General features: G+C 40.2%; 1 protein-coding gene across 5 annotated transcripts in view; it reads right to left on the bottom strand.

Moving 5' to 3' along the window:
• Positions 1–644: 644 nt before the first annotated feature.
• Positions 645–19,932, bottom strand: part of hmgcll1 (3-hydroxymethyl-3-methylglutaryl-CoA lyase like 1) — a 110,022-nt gene continuing 90,734 nt past the window's right edge. For 4 of the 5 annotated variants that reach the window (XM_072560191.1, XM_072560200.1, XM_072560218.1 and 1 more), the window contains 2 exons: positions 13,609–13,734; positions 4,177–9,033 (listed from right to left, as the gene is read on the bottom strand). In XM_072560191.1, coding sequence (XP_072416292.1) covers positions 8,932–9,033; positions 13,609–13,734 — 228 coding nt within the window. In that variant the 3' untranslated portion in view covers positions 4,177–8,931. Of the gene's footprint in view, positions 878–4,176; positions 9,034–13,608; positions 13,735–19,932 lie in introns of those variants that run through there. The other variant, XM_072560210.1, reaches the window with a different exon arrangement.

Here is a 19,932-nt window from a genome sequence, read left to right as displayed (position 1 = left end):
GAGGGTGATAGGCCGGAGTGGGGTGGGGGCGGAGAGGTCAGGAAGAAGCTTGCAGGTTAGGAAGGCAGTGCTGAGTTTGAGGGATTTGACTGAGACAAGGTGGGGGGAGGGGAAATGAGGAAATCTGAGTTCATCCCTTGTGGTTGGAGGGTTCCTAGGCGGAAGATGAAGAAGGGCTTGTGCCCGAAACGTCGATTCTCCTGTTCCTTGGATGCTGCCTGACCTGCTGCGCTTTTCCAGCAACACATTTTCAGCTCTGATCTCCAGCATCTGCAGTCCTCAGTTTCTCCTTAAGAAACATTTGGGCAGGTACATGGATAGGAAAGGTTTGGAGGGATATGGGCCAAATGCAGGCAATTGGGATTGGTTCAGTTTAAGAAATCAGTCATCATAGTTGATGTGGGATGAAGGGTCTGTCTCCATGCTTTATGATTCTATGACTATTTCAAATTTAGTGAAAAATTTGATTAAACATTAATGTATGTCCAATCTTGCCTATTTATGTCATTGTAAAATTAAAATTAAGGAGACTCAAAATTATTCACATCCAGCATATTGCAATCAAATAATTAATAACACAGTCTTTAGAATAACCAAACATACAATTTTCAGAATTTAAAAAAAAACTGCAGTTCTGTCTGTCATTAAATGAGGGTAACGAAAGTGATTGCTATGTTCCAATTTTCTAAGTGTATGTGTCAGGTATAGACTCCCATGCACACAGAAGCACATATCAGTAAATGATGGGAGTTTTCCTGATGCTTTTTCATCTCCGAATTCTAACCAGCGGAAAATAGTAGTTTCCCAGTGAATAATTCCAGTCGGTGAGTGCCAGGAAAGTACGATTTGGAAAATTGGCACTTTTTAGTCAAAGTACCTGTAGAATAATAATAACAATGACAACTGTAAATGTTAACTTTGTGAGTCAAGATGTGTTAATACAAACTGTATAAATCTTTGACTCCCGCACCAGTGTAAACATGGCAGAAGATGAATCATCAGAGCCCTTGCCCAACTAGCATTGAGCAATTGATTTGCCCTTGGAATAAGCACGTTCAAAAAGACCTTTTAATCTGTCTCTGATGCCTACTAACCTGTACTGGTGATATTTCTAGTGCATTTATAATTTATCTTTTCATTCATTATTAATCTTCACCTAATGAGATTTTCACAGCAGATACTTATCCAACTGTGGACTCTAGCAGAATATCCAATGTCATTTTGGGTCTGTTCCTATCTAATTTGAAGCATGATGTCAGGAGATCTCCTTTTTAAAATTACACAAAGTGGACTGAACTTTCATCACTGAGGCAGGAATGAACTTCGGCACTGTTTTTGTGTCAGGAAAATGTCTCTAGTGGGAAACTGATTGAAGTTAAGATTTTCGCAGGTTGCTACTTTCATTGATATGGGTGTGGTTTTCCTGTCCATTTACAGGCAGGAAAGGAGAAAACTCAGATGGGAAGAGGGACAGATTTAAATTCCCCACAGCAACCATCACTGAGGTTGTCCCAAGGGGAGAATCTATTGATTTTGCTGAAGACTTTGTCCTCTTCTTAGCTGCTCCCTCAAGATGAAGCATGTCTGGGAGTGGGCCCATGGGTTCAGGGATGGGTCATAAGTCTAAAGTATGATCTGAGCACAGCAGGACACAGGCCAGGAGGTGCTTGAGGCATTGGGTAGATGAGTTGTTTGGAGGATTGTGCACTCTGGTATCTCAGCTTCACCTCTGCCGGCTCCTGATGAACTCTCCCAATCTCTTTGCTGCTTTCCCACCGGAACCTTTTCCAATTTGGTCAACACAAGCCAGTATCTCCTATGAGTCTGATCTCTTCAGGGAACATTTTAACATTTTTGCGAAAGCGTTTCCACTTCCTCCTGGGAAACTCATGAAGCAGCCAAACCCCAAAATAGAGCAGCTGCTCTGGGAGCAAGTCTTCCAAAGCAGCAAAGAGAAGTGAGATGGCACAGGAGATCCAGAGATCTAGCACCCTAGGGGAGGGCTGTCCCTTGCTTTGCCAATGACAACATGGATCAAACATTACAGAGTGTGTGTATGTGAGGGAGAGAGAAAGAGAGAGAAAGAGAGGGAGAGCAGAGAGGCTCTTATCTCAGAGGGAGGCAGGTGGAGGCCACCAGCTGACCTAAAAGAGGTCAGGCTTCAGAATGCAATTCCTGTCAGTATCAAGCGTGAGATGAGAAGCCGGATTCAGTTCTGTAAAAAGTTCAGTCACTACATTCATATTGACAAGGTGAACGTACAGCCTTGATAGGTCTCAGATCTTGTACCCTCCAGCAGACAGATTACCTGAGGAGTCTTAGGACACATACTGCTGCTGACCTTGGCACTTACTCTCAATCCACAGAATGGTTCAGATCCACGATGCTGCTGAGTTGTTGACACCGGTCAGACATGATGGTTAGGGACAGATAGCATTAGCCACAGAAGACAATGATGGTTCATCTGACCATCATAGAGACATAGAGTCACACAGCACAGAAACAGAGCCTTCAATCCAATCAGTCCATGCCGAATATAATCCCAAACTAAACTAGTCCCACTTCCTTGCTCCTGGTCCATATCCTTCTAAACTTGGGCTGAAGGGCCTGTTTCTACACTGCAAGTAATCTAATCTATTCAGCGAGTTAGAACAATAGAACCTTATAAAAAGAGGCAGCATGGTGACACAGCAGTTAGCACTGCTGCCTCACAGCACCAGAGACCTGAGTTCAATTCCCACCTCAGGCAACTGTCTGTGTGGAGTTTGCATATTCTCCCTGTGTCTATGTGGGGGTGCTCCAGTTTCCTCCCATGGACCAAAAATGTGCAGGTTAGGTGAATTGGCCAGGCTAAATTGTCCATAGTGTTAGGTGAAGTGGTAACTGGATGGGTTGCTCTTCAGAGGGTTGGTGTGGACTTGCTGGGCCGAAGGGCCTGTTTCTACACTGTAGGTAATCCAATCAAACCTTTCCTATTTATGTACTTATTCAAATGTCTTTTAAACATCGTATTTGTGCTCACATTCACCAATTCCTCAGGAAGTTCATTCCGCTTGTGAACCACCCTCTGTGAAAAAAATTCTCTCAGGTTTTTTAAAAAAAAATCTTCTCACCTTAAAAATATGTCCTCTAGTCTTGAAATCTCCCATGCTTGGGAAAGTATACCTATCATTAACCCTATCTATACCCGTCATCATTTTATAAACGTCTATGAGGTCACCTCTCAAGCTCCTAAGCTCCAGTGAAAAAAGTTCCAGCCTTTCTTTATAACTCAAACCTTCCCCACCTGACAACATCCTAGTAAATCTCTTCTGAATCCTCTCTAGCTTAATAATATCCTTCCTATAATTGGGTGACAAGAAATGGACACAGTATTCCAGAACAGGCCTCACCAATGCCCTGTCCAACATCAACATGACTTCCTAACTCTTATACTCAAAAGACTGAGCAATGAAAGCAAGCACGCTAAATGCCTTTTAAATTACCCTGTCTATATGTGATGCAAACTTTAAAGAATTATATACCTGCACCCTCAGACCCTTTGCTCTCACAGAAGAAGTGGAGTCATAATGTCGAGGGCAGAGCCCAGACAAAAGAAGTGCACCTTTCCTGTGCTGCAGCATTGAAATGGAACAAGATGCAATGGCGATAGCCAGGAAAGAGAATGAGGAGGCAGCTAGGTCTCGAGAATTAGGAGTTCTGGGTGGACCTGCTGATTCCAGAGGGCAAAAGTATCATTAATGGTGTGCAGTACACCTTACCCCATCTCAGTGTGAACACATCGAATGGTTCGCAATGTCAGTAATGTCTGCAGTTCAATTGACTGCAGGGTATACTCAAACTTTGAAAAACTAGGTTATTTTGAGCTCAGATTATATGTCTACTTTTGGGAACATCCATTTATTGGGTTATTTCGTATGTCATTCGATCTAAAAATAATGAATATTGACTTCTACTGTTCCTGAACCTGTTCACAGTTTTTATAAAATGGGTGCAAGCATTTTTCAAAAATGCCTTGAATCAACACTTAGCCCTCCTCCTTTTCACAAATTTCACAATAATTTAAAGTAATACAGAGGTTATTTCCATCAATTTTCAATCACATGAACTATACGATTCAGTGATCAGCATAATGATATTATAAATAATACACAGCTCCCAAAATAATTGCTGAAATACAGTGATGCCTTTATTAGAAAGCATAGATTTGATGCCACTCAACAATAATAGTTTCAAACATTAACTCTTTCATGGAAGAGCAAATCTTCAAAGTTCCTAGTGAGTTAAAAGCTCAACATTTTATGTATTTGTATGCACATTTAAGGTTCTAGCCCACATGGTATTGTTTCTATAGGAAATGTTTCAGTGAACAAAATGAAAATTTAATCAAGTAATGTAATGATGCACATTCAACTTTAGCAAATGTATTGGAACAGTGCCTGAGAGTATTGGGAATGACAAGAATATGACAGTCAAATAGATGGTGCACATCTCGTGTACTCCCCTCAAGAACAGAAGCTTAGCAAGTTTTCTTTTGCTTCTTTAAAGATGTATCACTGAACAGCACAAGTTACACTGAAATTAATAATGATATCACTAGCATCAACCATCAGGTCTGACTCAGGGTATCAATGTCACAGTCCAAAGTAAAGAATGCATCCCTTACCCTTCACAGTTATCAGAAACTGATTTCATAATTGGGAACCATGCTTGTAGTTTCAGTACCAGATGTAGTAGTCACCAATGGCCTCCTAAGGTCTGAATCCAACACATGTCAGCAGTGTAATATTCAAGTGTAGGTAAGTGGAGAGACTGAGGCTCAGAAATGACATGTCTGATGATGGTCAATTGCAATCATGCTAAGACTTAGGGACAGAGTTGCCATTTGATTCCTGTTGGACAAAACAACATGGCTGATTAATGGGATCTGAAGATGTTGGCAACTGAGCTTGCAAATGGTATTGGCATTTCCTCAGATTTAATGAATGGTATTAGTTCCTCCCATAGGCACATTATTTTATGGGAGCTGTCTGTTTTTATGACAATATGACACATGAGCTTAACAATAGAATGGCTTGTGATAGGAACTAGATATACATGCTGGTTTTTGGCACAGTACTTCTTAAAACAGTTTCAGGTAAAGTTTTTGAACATCTGTGAGATTATGCTTGATTGTTAACTTTTTGGCTTTTATTGCAAGAAATCGTGCAGAGTAAGAGCTAAGATCAATTTTTCATCAGTCAAACAAACCAACTGTCAGTGAGTTGTTTTGCTAAATTAAACAAATCGATTTCTAACTGTCCTCATTGTCATCTTTTTTTAAGCCTGTTGACTTTTACCCTGTATTTATTACACAGCTGTCTCGATTCACAACAGCAGGAAAGGATGCAAAGACTTTCCAATACAATGACTGTGAGGTATTTAATATTTACCATAACAAGCTAATTGCTTATAACTTGCAGCTAATAAGGAAACATTATCAAAGGCTGCTCTTTAATTACCCTGTAATGTCACAGCATGAGCATTTGTGGGAATTTTTCCAATTCAACAGAAACACAATGCCAAACCCCATTATTTATCATTTTCCTAAATGACCATGAAAGATGCAATGGGGCATCTCATGGCTATGAAACTGGGGCTGTGTTGGTAAGAAAGTCTGAAAGTCTGGTTTTAGTATACAACTGTGGTTATAATTGTTGATTAGCCCGATTTGAGCTTGCCTGAAGATGTTAAACAGGAGAACTGCAAGTTTAATACTCAAATGCTTTTTGGATACTATTTTTATATAGCAGCATGTGTGGATTCCACTCACCCATTTCCAGGTGTACAGTGCTATAAGATAGTTCAGGGACCAAAGGAGAAGATGTACATTTCTTTGAGGGGATACTGGCAGAGCAGGGATATCCCACATCGCATAAGGTGCAATATTCATGCAGAAATGCAGCAAGCCAATGGCTACCCCATTGCGCGGAGGTTTTTCTGAACACATACTATAAGGGAAGCATTTTTCTGGCAATTACAGCATGTGAACTTAGCTGGATTGTTTGGGAGTGAAAGTGACGGGAAAGATGACTGTCCTCTGCAACTAACCTCGGATTCCTCCCAGACACCTCATGATCTATGTTCCTCGACCCTAACCATCTCCAATTAAACCTCTACACCACAGTCACATTTAAATCTTCTGACTTTCTTGTCGAGCATGACTAGTCAGCCCTCACTCAGGACCCCGATCCTCTAGATACAACTCTGAGGAGGAGTACATTGGCAAATGATGTGACCCAGGCAACACATGAAGTATAATGGTAAAGCAAGTTGGTTTGTTTACACTTTGGGATGCATTGAATCAAGACAGAAGGTGCTCTGAAGTGAAACGTCATTATTTAAGCTGGTTGGAATCACACAGGACTCACTGAGTACCGACCTATTCATTCAGCTGCTGATTATTTGCAGGTCTATGGGAAGGAAAAGTGCACTGATGTATCATCACATTGTAGGGTGGTTGATGGAACGAAGATGTATCTCCAAAGAAATATGGGATGGGGGTGGGAGGAACAGAAAAGGTCAAAGGTGAACTGTGTTATACAGAAAAACAGAGTTCAGTGTTGTCTTTGGAGCAGTCACCAAGGAGTCCCTCAGAATTCATGTGGGCACTGGGTAGATCTATCCCTGAAAATCCTCAAATCACTTGGAAAAATTTATTCCCTATCACACACAAGTTATGCCCATGAACAGAATGGAAGGAAATGTTAAGGAGTGGGTCCGTCAATCACAGGCGATAGGTGGGTGGGTGTAGGGGGCAGGGGGTTGGTTCCGTGAATAAAATGGTCAATTATTACAGGCACAGGTTTGAGGCGATTGGTTGAAAGATTAGAGGGGACATGAGGAAAATACATTTCCACCCAGAAGGTGGCGGGGTCTGGAATTTGCTGTCCACTTTGTGCTTGAGGCAGAAATTCCTAACTCATTTTAAAGAAACCTGGCTCTTCACCTGAGGCACTACAACCTGCAAGATTACAGGCTGTGGGCTGATTGGTTGGCTTCAATAGGTGCTAGTTCTTTTCCTAATTTTTTTTTGGTCAGCACAGACACTATGAGTCGAATGGTCTCTTCCTTTACTGTGAGGTTTCTATAGTTCCCTGATTATGATGTGAATTTGAGATAGAGAAAAGCTGAAATTCAAGGTTTTAAGGCAATTCAAGAGGCGGCACAGTGGCTCAGTGGTTAGCACTGCTGCCTCACAGCAACAGGGTCCCAGGTCCAATTCCAGCCTCAGGTGACTGTGTGGAGTTTGTACATTCTCCCCGTGTCTGCGTGGGTTTCCTCCGGTTGTTCCGGTTTCCTACCACAGTCCAAAGATGTGCAGATTAGATGAACTGGCCATGCTAGATTGCCCCGTAGTGCTAGGTGCATTAGTCAGAGGGAAATGGGTGGTTACTCTTCAGAGAGTTAGTGTGGATTGGTTAGGCTGGAGGGCCTGTTTCCACACTGTGGGGAATCTAATCTAATCTAATAGCCATCGACACTTGGAATGCCCTGCCTGCAATCACGTTTTGAAATGCTGAAGGTTCTGTGGCGCCAAGGAGGGGAATGGGTTCTGTAGGACCTCAGAGCAACCTGGATACTGTTAAATAACACTGGAAACCAACAACTTCAATCTGATGGATGGTCTTTCCTCACTGTTGATCTGCTGTAATGACAAAGCTGACAAATATAGCTTCCCTTTAACAAGTTGCATCACTCACATTGGCAAATGAATGGTAAATTGCAACCTTCCTTTGTGCCACAGAATAAAAAAAACATAGATTGTACACAGTGCTCATCTTCATGGCCACATACAGCACTCTGCACTGGACATCATCTTTGAGCGTAGGATAGACTAGAAATCAAGGTCAGTCTCCTAAACTCTAGATGCAACTGAAAACTGACTAATCATACAATCTTCCTAATGCTTGGCATGTGATCTGGTGAATTCAAGCAAAACAGATTGCATTCCCAAGTTGGCTGCTAATAAAGATGACACTCCTGGCCCAGTCTCTACTCTAGAGGTTCTCCTGCAACATGCCCCACTGATGTTTGACATGGAATGAAGGATTCTATATTTTTAAACTGTGTTGATCGCCAACTCTTTCAGTAAAGAGGTTTGTTGAAGTTAAGAAACTTCCTGAAACCTAAATAAAATGTGCACAGAGAACAATCCCAGTCAAGGGAATGTTAATACTGAAATCTGCTGTGATGTAGAAAGTTTAGGAGGTTCTGACATGAAAAATGTCAGTAAAAATGAGGCACAAATTGATGAGACCCAGTTCTCTGATGCTCTGATTTGATATTGTATCTAGTAAATCTTCACACCAGGCGAAACCTTCATGGTTGATCATGATGCTCCCAGAGTTTAATTTCAAAGCCAATATTTGCTACATCGCTTCATTCTGTTTCTAATATTGTTTGTATCAAAACCCGTGTGGATCGAGAGGATGACACAGTATCAAAACTAAGGTCAGATCATAAAGATAGTGAGTGGTATCTGTGTGGCTGTATGTTCATCTCCACAGAGATGGTGAGTAAATGGGATGTGACATGTCATTGTTTGTCTTGGTGAAAGAGAAACTATTTCGATGAGGAGTGATTGAATTTTCAAACTTTGTTTCTTGTGTTTCAGACTCTGTCATTGTCCCTTGATAAGCTTGACTGGCAGAAGAAAGCTGTATCACAACAGGTAACCGTTTACTGCTGGCATTAAATAGAAGTGGTTCATTCACTCACAGTTCATTTGACTATGTTCATATAAATGCAGAGCATGAGATTTCCTACCATGGCACATGACATTATTTCAAGTGCTTCAGTGCAACTTTGAATTTAATAGTCACATTAAATATTATGGCTTAAGTACTTGCAGCAAGGAATGTCTATTGAACTCCATATCACGGATCCATATCATGGCTTGTAACATGCCTGAGCTACTTTTGAGTTGGTCTTCCTGTTCAGTGCGTTACAGATAAAGTGGCCAGCTTCCATTAACTTGCATAAATCTATTCCCTGCAGTCAATAAAGGAAGAAAGTAAATTTAAAGAGTGGCACCACCAGTAAATATTTGCATTAAAGTTTCTATGAGCAGTATCTACCTGACCAGAGAAACGAAAAAAATCAACGTTGAATCTAAACTGTGAAGAAATATTAACAGAAGAAATTTGGAAAGTTAAGATTTTGTTCTGTACTTGAAGTACACATCTGCATTTGTAACCTTGAAATTGAACATTGTCCCAACCTGTTACCTAACTTGAGTGTAAAACCATCGAAGAAAGGGCGTAGAATCACAGAATCATAGAATAGATACTGATCAGAAAACATTTTTTTCAGCCCATTATGTCCATATTATTTCTCTGCAAGAACAATTCAGTCAGTCCCACTGCCCCATTTTTTAACCATAATCTTGCAATTTGATTTGTTTTTGGACTAATTTTCCAAGTGCCTTTTGAAAGATAGCATCAAATCTGCCTCCACTCTACCTTCAGGCAGTGTATTCCAAATCCTAATCACTCACTGTGTATAAAGAATTCTTCCTCACTTTACTATCGGATCTTTGCCAATCACTTTAAACTGGAATTCCCTGAGTCGGAACCTTTCTGCCAGTGGAAGCATTTTCTCTCTATCCACTCTGTCCAGACCCCATTCTACACTCCCTTGAAACCCAATACTCAAATGATTTTGAACATGTCTATAAATCTCTCAACCTTTTCTGCTCTAAGGAAAACAATCTTTGCTTCACCAAGGTATCTACAAATCCAAAGCTGCACATCCTTAGAATCATTTTTGTAAATTTTTCTACATACTCTCTAATATCTTCCTTCCTAAAACACAGTGCCCAGAACTGAACACAACACTCCAGAACTTGCAAGGATTGTAATCTGGGAGGAGAATGATGAGGTGTGAGAAGGATAGTGATTGACTTTGGAAGGACATATTTTGATAGAATGGACAATGGAAGGAAGAACGAGAAACAACAATATAAAAAGAAAGGGTATAATGTAAATGATAATGAACGAAAAGAGACACCTGGGTATATATGGGCTCAAACTGTTGGAGGTGACAAGATGAATTGAGGAAGTGGTTAAAAGGTAACCAGATTCTTGGCTTTAAAACCAGAGAGCTGGAGCACAAAAATAAGGGAGTTACAATGAGAATGTTACAAAACTTTGGTTCAGCCTCATTTGGAGCATTGCATTCAATTCTAGATGTGAAAGAAGGACGTGAAGGTTTTAGAAAGGGTGAGGAAAAGATTTACTAGAATTGTTCGAGGGTTATCGAACAAACTGGAGAAGCTAGGGAGGATACTTAATAAAGCTGTTCAAAAGGGGCCTAAACATAGCAGATAGAAATTGGATCAAATGGCAGCAGTGCTGAAAACCACAGTATACTAATTTAAGGTAATTGGTCAAACAAAATGGAAAAGTAAAAGGAGGCAGCCTTCTTTTCTACAGTGAATATTGAGGATCTCAAATGCACTTCCTAAGCATATGTGAAGGCAGACTCAACCATGGTTTTCATAATAAAATTGGATAATCATCACAGGAGAAATTTCCAGGGCCACAGGGAAAGGGCCATGGCAGTAGGACTGTTGAGTTATGTTTGCAGCGAACCAGTATGATCAAGAACAAGAGCTTCTTTAAAATATATAAAAAGGAAGAGAGAAGCTAAAGTGAACGTAGGCCACTTAGAGAATGGGGCTGGGGAAATAATAATGGGAAACTAGGAAACAACAAACGTGTTGAATCAGACTTTTTTGCATCAGACTTCACAGTTGAAACTTTATAAAATTTCTATATAATCACGGGCAAAAGGAGGAGAGGAAATAAATACAATAACTTTCACAAGAAAAAAAGTGCTCAGGAAACTAACAGGACTAAGGACTGATAAATCCCCTGCATTGGATTGGACGCGTCTGAGGATATAAAAAGGAAGTAGCTACAGATAGTAGATGTACTGACTGTAATTTTCCAAGTCTTTAGGTTCTGGAATAGACCCAAACGATTAGAAAACTGTCAACATAAAACCTCCCTTTAAAAAGGGAAGCAAACAATAAACTAGATCACTATCAGCCAGCGAACTTAATGTCTGTTATTCAAAAAATGTGAGAGTCTTTTATGAAAGATGTGATAGCATTTAGAAATACATAATGTGACCAAGCAGTCAACATGGCCTCAGGAAGGGGAAGTCGTGCCTGACAAGTTTATTAGAATTCCTTGAGGAGGTAAAAAACAGGGGATGCAATGGATGTAATATATTGAGATTTTCCAGGTACCACATATTAGACTACTTAAAAAGACATTATGATGTTGGAGTTTATTAGCATGATTATAAGATTGACTAACTAACAGAAGACAGATGGGAGATAAGATTAACCTTTTTAAGAAGATGTGCAGCACTTCACCAGAGACTTTCACTTAAACCTTCAAGCTCAGTGAGCTAACTTACATACTTATAAGATAAACATTTTCAAAATGGTAACCTATAGCTAGTGGTGTCCCACAGAGATCAGTGCTGTTGCCACAATTATTTACAATATATATTAAGGATGAGAAATGAATGTACTAAAGCCAAGATGGCAAATGACTCAAAAGTAGTTGGTAAGGTAAGTAGTGAAGATGACACAGAGTCTTCAGATAGATATAGACAAATTAAATGCATGGGCAAATCCTTGACAGATGGAATACAATGTGAGAAAATTTGAGGTTATTCACATTGCAGGAAGAATAGAGGAGCTGAATATTATTTGAAAGGAGCAAAGACTGTAGAAAGCTATAGGACGAAAGGATTTGAAGTATCCAAGTTCACCGGATAATAGGAAAGGCAAGTGGGATGTCAGCCTTTACTTCAAAGGGAGTCATGTATAAAAGTGGGGAGGTTTTGATAAAATATACAAGGCACTAGACAGCCTACAGCTGGAATACTGTGAACAGTTTTGGGCCCCATATCGAAGGAAAGTTTCACTGGCACTGGAGGCTGTCCAGAGAAGGTTTACAAGGCTGATACCAGTCATGAGGAAAATACTAGTAAGTTGAACCTGTACTCATAGGAATATAGGAGAATGAGAGTGAACCTGAGTGAAACGTACATTTTTAGAAAGAAGTTTAGGACGATGAGAGATTCAAATTGTTTGAATCTTTGTAGCATAGTAACTGCCAAATTGATACATGGAGCAAAAACAGAAATTGCTGAAGAACTCAGCAGGTCTGGAAGTATTTGTGGAGAGGGAAATAAAAGTAATGTTTATTAACCTGTGTTGCATAGAAGGTTGACTGGGCTCAAAACAGTAACTTTTTTCTTTCCCTCAACATATGCTGCCAGACATGATTGAGTTTCTCCAGCTATTTCTGTTGTTGTTTCAGATCTTTAGCATCTGCAGTTCCTGTTAGTTTAAAAATCTAGGGTAGGTGCAGGAAGATTTCCCCATGTCTAGGAACAAAGGGAATAATATCAGAATATGTGGTCATAATTTAAGACGGAGATTAGGTAGAATCCACGAATCTGAGGAATATTTGAAATGGAATGTCTCTGCTGGCAATTGATCTTATAAATGCAAGGGTTGTATAGGCATTGAGTGGTAGAGAAGAGGGAACAATAGTGAAGTATCATTTGTTTTGTACTCAAGAGCCAACCTTATAGAGTGAAAACATAATTTCTGCTTTGTTGTATTCCTATTCCACTGTTAATCAATTTTCTGCTTCTGTTGTTACCAATACAGAGATCTGTTACAAGGGAATTTGCATACAGCAAGAAAGAGGCGAGTAGCTATTTCTCAAATAACATGCTACTTTTCTAAAAACCAAGAGGAAATCAGAGGGATTAGTCATTTCATTTTTCACCCTGCACTTACTTTTTGAAGCTCTGTGTCAGAAACAGTAAAGTGGAAGACTTATCCCAAATGGTGCAGGTAAACAAAAAAGCCATGCATTTCAATGGAGTTGAACTGGAATCTTCTCTTAGCCTAGTATTCAGCAAAGATGTTTGCTGGAATTGGTTAACATAATATAATTCAGATGTGTGTTCCATTATTAAAGCCCAGGTGATTTGCCCAAAGGGAGGAAGATGAAATGGAGAGTTCAGTGTCAGCTGCTGTCATGCACTTCCTTGGAATGGGTTACAAAGCAGCATCTGCAGAGGCCCTGGGAGAAGGTTATCGAACAGAACAATCAAAGGGAGAGGAAGCTACGTTTAAATACTGTACTTTGAAAATGAGCCCAACCTTCAAATGCTCAAGCATTTCAGCTAATGCAAGTCTTCTCAGTAAGTCATCAACATGAGAATTTAAAAAGAGGTATTTGAAGTATGATCATTGTGCGGTTCCACCAGCAACATATACCCGTACAATATATCTTTTAGACCTTCAATATACCTGTACAATATACCTGCCCTTTTAGCAATGAAAAGCATGTGGAAAATAGATCTCATGAACCCTTGCAGATTTTTCTCGCCTCTAAACACAAGCCTTTCAGAATACGAAAAGCAACTTTAGCTCTGTTTAAAATATTTTTGGAAGAACTCCAAGAGCAGTTTGTGTAGAATTAGTCATGAATAATGTTACTAAAGTAATAATTATCTAAGTCAACTCACCGTCTGAATACCCAAGCCACTCAGCATGTACACAACATCTTCTGTTGAAACATTTCCAGAAGCTCCATTAGCATAAGGGCAACCACCAAGTCCAGCCACAGAGCAATCCACAACATTGATTCCCATCTGTAAGGGAAGATCAGAACTTAATCCACTGCATTATATCTTCCTCAAATTTGTTTTCAGAATGTGGGCATTGCTGGTAAGACCAGTATTTATTGCCTATTGTCAAGAGATTGTTTCCCCAATATCTAGCAGACCATACCACTCTGATCATCCTGTAGGGACCACTCCCATTATCCCACAGTGTCCACTCCCAACATCTCACAGTGACTCTGTATCTATTACCCTTTCAGAGACTGCATTCCAGATCATAACTCCTTGCTGATTATAAAACGTTCACCTCATCTTCCATCCAGCTGTTTTGTCAATCAGTTTCCTCTGGTTGCTGACTCACCTGCCAGTAAGAACAAATTCTCTCTGTCTACTCTATTCATGCTTATGATCATCTTGAATACCTTGTTTAGATCTCCTCTTAACTTTTTTTGATCGATGGGAAAATTCTAAGTTCCTCTTATGCAGTTAAATCATGCAGACAATTGGCAAATTACATAGGCTTCAACCTATGTGCAACGGATCAAGTTTTTCAAACAATTAATAACGCAGGCACAAATAATGCATAATGCATGAAACTAGATAATGAAATTAATTAAATCAACAAACTTAATTGTTTTAACCACAGTGAATAACTTATTACTGTATTCTCACCAGCATAACAAAGTAAAACCTGTGATTGAACCAAAACTAGATATGCTCAACTGACATATAATTCATGAGTTGAAAGAGTGTTGCAGTAACTGAAAAGTGATTAGGTTTTCAATTGGTGTATGTGTGATACTAAGAGATACAGCAGATGGCAGTGTTAATTAACTGCATGATTCTTGTGAATGAGTTTAGCGTCAGGGATACATGTAGGTAATCCCAAAGCTGAGTTTTAAAAAAAATTGTTTTCATTTAATCATGTTCCTGCCTCAGTCGGGTTATAATAAAGGAATTCTATGCAGGACCATGAGAGATTAAAATTGTTTGAATCTTTGTAATATAGTAACTGCCAAAATGATACCGGGACTTGGGCAGCACAGTGGCTTAGCAGTTAGTACTGTTGCCTCAGGGACCCGGTTCGATTCCAGCCTCAGTGACTGTCTGCATGGAGTTTGTACTTTCTCCCTATATCTGGGTTTCCCCCAGTTTCCTCCCACAGTCCAAAGATGTATAGGTTAGGTGGATTGGCTGTGTAAATTGTGGGGACAGTGAGGTCTGCAGATGCTGGAGATCAGAGTTGAGAGTATGTTGCTGGAAAAGCACAGCAGGTCAGGCAGCATCCGAGGAGCAGGAAAATCGACGTTTCAGGCCGGAGCCCTTCTTCAAGAATGCTCATTCCTGAAGAAGGGCTCTGGCCGAAACGTCATTTTTTCTGCTCCTCGGATGCTGCCTGACTTACTGTGCTTTTCCAGCAACACACTCTCAACTGTGCTAAATTGTCCATAGTGTGCAGGGTAGGTGGGTTAACCATGATAAATGTGGCGTTACGGGGTTAAGCTAGGGGTCTGTGTGGACTGTTCTTCAGAGGGTTGGACTCTGGACTCGATGGGCCAAATGGCCTCTTTCCACACTGCAGGGATACCATGATGCTGGAACAGAAACTCAGCAGGTCTGACAGCCTCTATGAAGAGAAAGGATAAAGTGAGAACTGCAGATGCTGCAGATTAGAGTCAAAAGTGTGGCGCTGGAAAAGCACAACAGGTCAGGCAGCATCTGAAGAACAGGAGAGTTGAGGTTTCAAGCATAAGCTCTTCATCAGGAATGTGTCCGGGGAGCAAGAGGGCTGAGAGGTAAATGGCGGGGGGTGAGGGGGGGTGGGGCTGGGGGAAGGTAGCTAGAAAGGCGATAAGTAAATGAATATGGGGGGTGATGGTGATAGGTTGGAATGGAGAATGGAGCAGATAGGGGGAAGGAAAATGGACAAGTAGGACGGACAGTTCAAGAGGGCAGTGCTGAGTTGGAGGGTTGGATCTGGGAGAAGGTGGGGGGACAGGAGCTGAGAAAATTGGTGAAATCGACATTGATTCATTGTAGTTGGAGGGTACCAAGGCAGAAGATGAGGCATTCTTCCTCCATTCATTGGGTGGCTAGGACTTGACAGTGGAGGAGGCCTAGGACTTGCAAGTCCTTGGCGGAGTGGGAGGAGGAGTTGAAGTGGTCGGCCACAAGGTGGTGGAGTTGTTTAGTGCGTAAGTCCCAGAGATGTTCTCTGACATGTGATGCTTGACACATCGACTCTCCTGCTCCTCAGGTGTTGCTTGACCTGCTGTGCTTTTTCTAGCGCCACACTTCTGAGTCTATGATGAGAAAGCGAAGACAATGTTTGATCCCTCATCAGAACTAGGAGAAGCTCGGAAAAGGCAATATATACTGAAGGCCGGGGATTAAAAAGTGAGAGGAAAGAGGGAAAAGGAGCCCAGTGAGAGAGAAAGATAGGTGGAAAAAAAAGGGATGGGAAGTGGTATGTCAGGGAAGGAGAAAGGCTGATAATGGGAACTGTAAGTGGGTGGAAACAATGGGTTGATCTGATTCCTTTGGGAGGTACTGATTGTGGGAAGATTTATAAAGCAGGCTTTCCCTCTCATTATCACTCTGATTTTAAAATGGCAAGCAGGCAGCCAGAACTAGGAAGTTAGTCAAAGCCCTGCATATGGGGCAGTGTATTTTACTGTGAATTAAGCCTGATACAGGAAGCAGGATGTCACACAGTCAATCTTAAAGGTTGGGACTTAACACTCCACCATTCATCACAATAACTTGGATGAATCGATAAGTGAATCAAGCTTCCAAACAACAGTAATTAGGGGAATATTATAGAGATGGAAGAAGGCAATGATAAGCATTACTTTGAAAGATATTTTCTATAAGTTGAGAGATGTACAAAAAGTGACCAAAAAGATCAGTGCAATTTGATAGGAGGTCATCGGCCTGAAACACTAACTTTGTTTTTCACCCAATGAATACCGCCAAAGCTAATGGGTATTTCCAGCACTTCCTGTTTACTTTTCAGATTTCCAACATCCGCTACATGTTGCTTTTGTTTTAGATTAATGAAATGTTGGCATTTATCTCAAGGGTTCAGAAATTAAATGAAGGAAGCTTTACTTCAGTTGTAGAGGGTCTTGGTTAAGTTCCCACTGGAGTACTGTGTATAATTCTGGTGTTCAATATGTATTTTAAAATTCATCAACAGAGTAGATACAGAGGAATATATACAAAACATATATAAAAAAATTCTCTCACCTACCCAAGTTCTAAATGTCTTGGATCAGACATAAGCTGACTAAATGATGAAACATTTAGATCCATTCTTAGCTTGCAATATAGTGTTAACAGTTTTTTTTTAAAATGCCAGAAGATAGTGTTATGGACCTTATTATACAGGAACTTGCACTTGTACAATACCTTCCCCAGCCACCAAATTTCTTAAAGTGCTTTACAGTCACTGAAGCATTTTTGAAATGTTGTCATCTTAGTAAAACAGGAAATGCAGAAGCCGACCTGTGCACTGTTTCAATGAAACGAGCAGGAGTTGAATGGTTCCCTTCTTGTTCGCATAATTCTCAAATAAAAATACCCAATAATTTTAAGCAATCATATTAAATTTCACCTTTTACTTTTTTGCTCCCGAGACAATCTCAGCTGATTAAGCTCTCCACACAACAGAAGTCTCTCATCACTGTTACCATTCCAGGAAACTTCTTCTGCATGCTCTCTAAAGCCTTGAGATTATTCCTAAAGCGCAGTGACCATGTTGGGTCACATGGTAGCTCAGTGGTCAGCACTGCTACCTCACAGCTTCAGGGACCTGGGTTTGATTTCACTCTTCGGTGACTATCTGAGTGGGTTTACCCCAGGTGCTCTAGTTTCCTCCCACAGTCCAAAGATGTGCAGGTTAAATGGCTGGGCCATGCTAAATTTTCCATAGTGTGTAGGCTAAGTGGATTAGCCATGGGAAATGCACGATTATAGAGTAAGAGATGGGTCTGGTTGAGCTATTTTTCGGAGAGTCAGTGCAAACTCAATGGACCGAATGTCCTACTTCCACACTGTAGAGATTCAACATTGAACACAAGACTCTAGCTAAGATCCAACCCAGTGATTTCTGAAAGATTAACATAACCTCCTTGCTTTTACTGTCATATATATTTACAGAGTTAAGGATCCTACTTGTTTTTATCAACTTGTTCTGCCACCTACAATGTTTTGTATATGTTTATTGGCATGTCTCACTGTTCATGCACTCCCTTTAAAACTGTACCAACTTAAATCTTCTCTCCTCATTTTCCTTCCAACAGGAATCATTCCACACTCTGCTTAAAGACTTTCATTTTCAATGTGCCTGCCCTTTTCACAGTCTGTCTATTTCCTCCTAAAGTCTGCTGTTATCCTTCGAACCTTCGTGTCATGTGCAAGTTTTTTTTAAGTTGAGTTCGCTCTATTGCCACTTGCAGATTTTAACATGAATCAATCCGTGTGGTGCTCCTAATAATCCCTGGGGGACACTATTGTTTACTTCAGTCCTGTCTGGAAACAGCAGTTCATCATTACCTTCTGCTTTCTGCCCCTTAATCAATCTCATAACCAGGCAACCACTGCTCCATTAATTTCATGGTCTTTAATTTTGCGAACGAGTTACATCATCAATGCTTTTTCAAAGTTCACCAACACATCAAATGCATTATCCTCATCAACCCTCCCCATTACTTCAGTAAAAAACTCAAATTAAGTTTGTCAAACATGATTTGACTTTAAAAACTCCACACAGGCTTGTTTTCATTCACATACATTTTTCTGAACAATTTTGTCCTGGTTTACATTCTCAACAAGTTCCTCAACAATTGACATTAGGCTGCATCTTCTTTTTTTCGAACTTAGAAAGAAACATTTGTAATCCTCCACTTCTCTGGTAAGATTGATATAGCCAAGTAGGATTGAAAGATCATAGCCATATTTTTTCAATAAAAATATATTTTAAAAAAAGATCATAGCCAAAGCCTCCTATGTTGCCCCTTTGCTTCCATTTAGCAACCTTTATTGCATCCTATTTAGGCTGGGTGTTTCTGCTGCTTTGAGTGTTGCTAACTACATCAGTAACTTGACTGTCTCCATTTTATTCTAATTCTTTTACCTGCTCTTCCACATCTTTGGTGTAGACAGATACAAAGTATTGATTTAAGACCTCCTGCCATGTTCCCTACCTCCACAAGAAGATATATTTTTCAATCCTATTTATCCCTCCCTTGAGCATCGCTTATTTACAAAGCACTACTGTCTTGGTTTGATAATGTATTATCAATCTGACTTCTACCATCTTTTTCTGTTTCATTTTAATTGCATTCATTTGGCAAGCTCCAGTGTTGAATGCCTTTCCTTTGTCATTTGTATGATTACATTTAATCTGTACCGATTTCTTTTTTGAAGGCTTCCCATTGTTTGTTTGTATTCTTTAACTGATAATCATTGTCTCACTCCCACCTTCAACATTTTGCTTTTAAAAACATCAAAGCTCACCTTTCTGCAGGAGAGTATCTTCATATTTGACTGTTCCTTGCCCTTATCCATAATTAAACCCAAATATATAATAATAATTGTTTCTTAAAAGCTTTCCTATGGACCATTGCTCCACTATGTCCCCCCAGTACTGTTGCCGGGTTACAATCCTGAAGCTCCCTCTCGAACAGAACTGTGGGGGTAACTTTTACCACATGGACTAAAGAAGGCAGCTCAGCATTACCTCTTCAGGGGCAATTAGGGCAAAAAGGCCAGCAATGTTTACATCCCATGAAGTAGTAATAAAAGAGCTTTGCTGACTGGAATAGAAACATGCCTAACCACAGGTTTGCCCCGAACACACTTCAGGAATATCAGCCACTTCTCATGCTGTATTTCCTCTCCGTTTATGTTAAGATAATTGTAGTCTCCATTATTGTTATTCTGTTATTTTTATATCTTTTGAATTCTGCTTGCAGATTTGCTGCTTCCCATAATTTGGTGCTTTTGTATTGTCCTGCTCTTCTCCTGATTCTTAACATTAATCAAATAGAGTCTGATTGGAACCGTCAAGCATATCATCCCTTCATATAACAGGGCCAGAACAGTACCTTGATCAATATTACTAAAGATACCCTTTCCTTCCTTCTTCCTGAGGAATACATGAATAGCCAAGTATTTTGAAATGGCACTCCTGTCTTCATGTGAGCCAGATCTACATTATTGCTA

The sequence above is a fragment of the Chiloscyllium punctatum genome, chromosome 3 (assembly GCF_047496795.1).
Source record: "Chiloscyllium punctatum isolate Juve2018m chromosome 3, sChiPun1.3, whole genome shotgun sequence".
NCBI classification, from domain to species: domain Eukaryota; kingdom Metazoa; phylum Chordata; class Chondrichthyes; order Orectolobiformes; family Hemiscylliidae; genus Chiloscyllium; species Chiloscyllium punctatum.
Note: the sequence above shows the minus strand (reverse complement) of the source record. Positions and strands in the feature narration are given on the sequence as shown.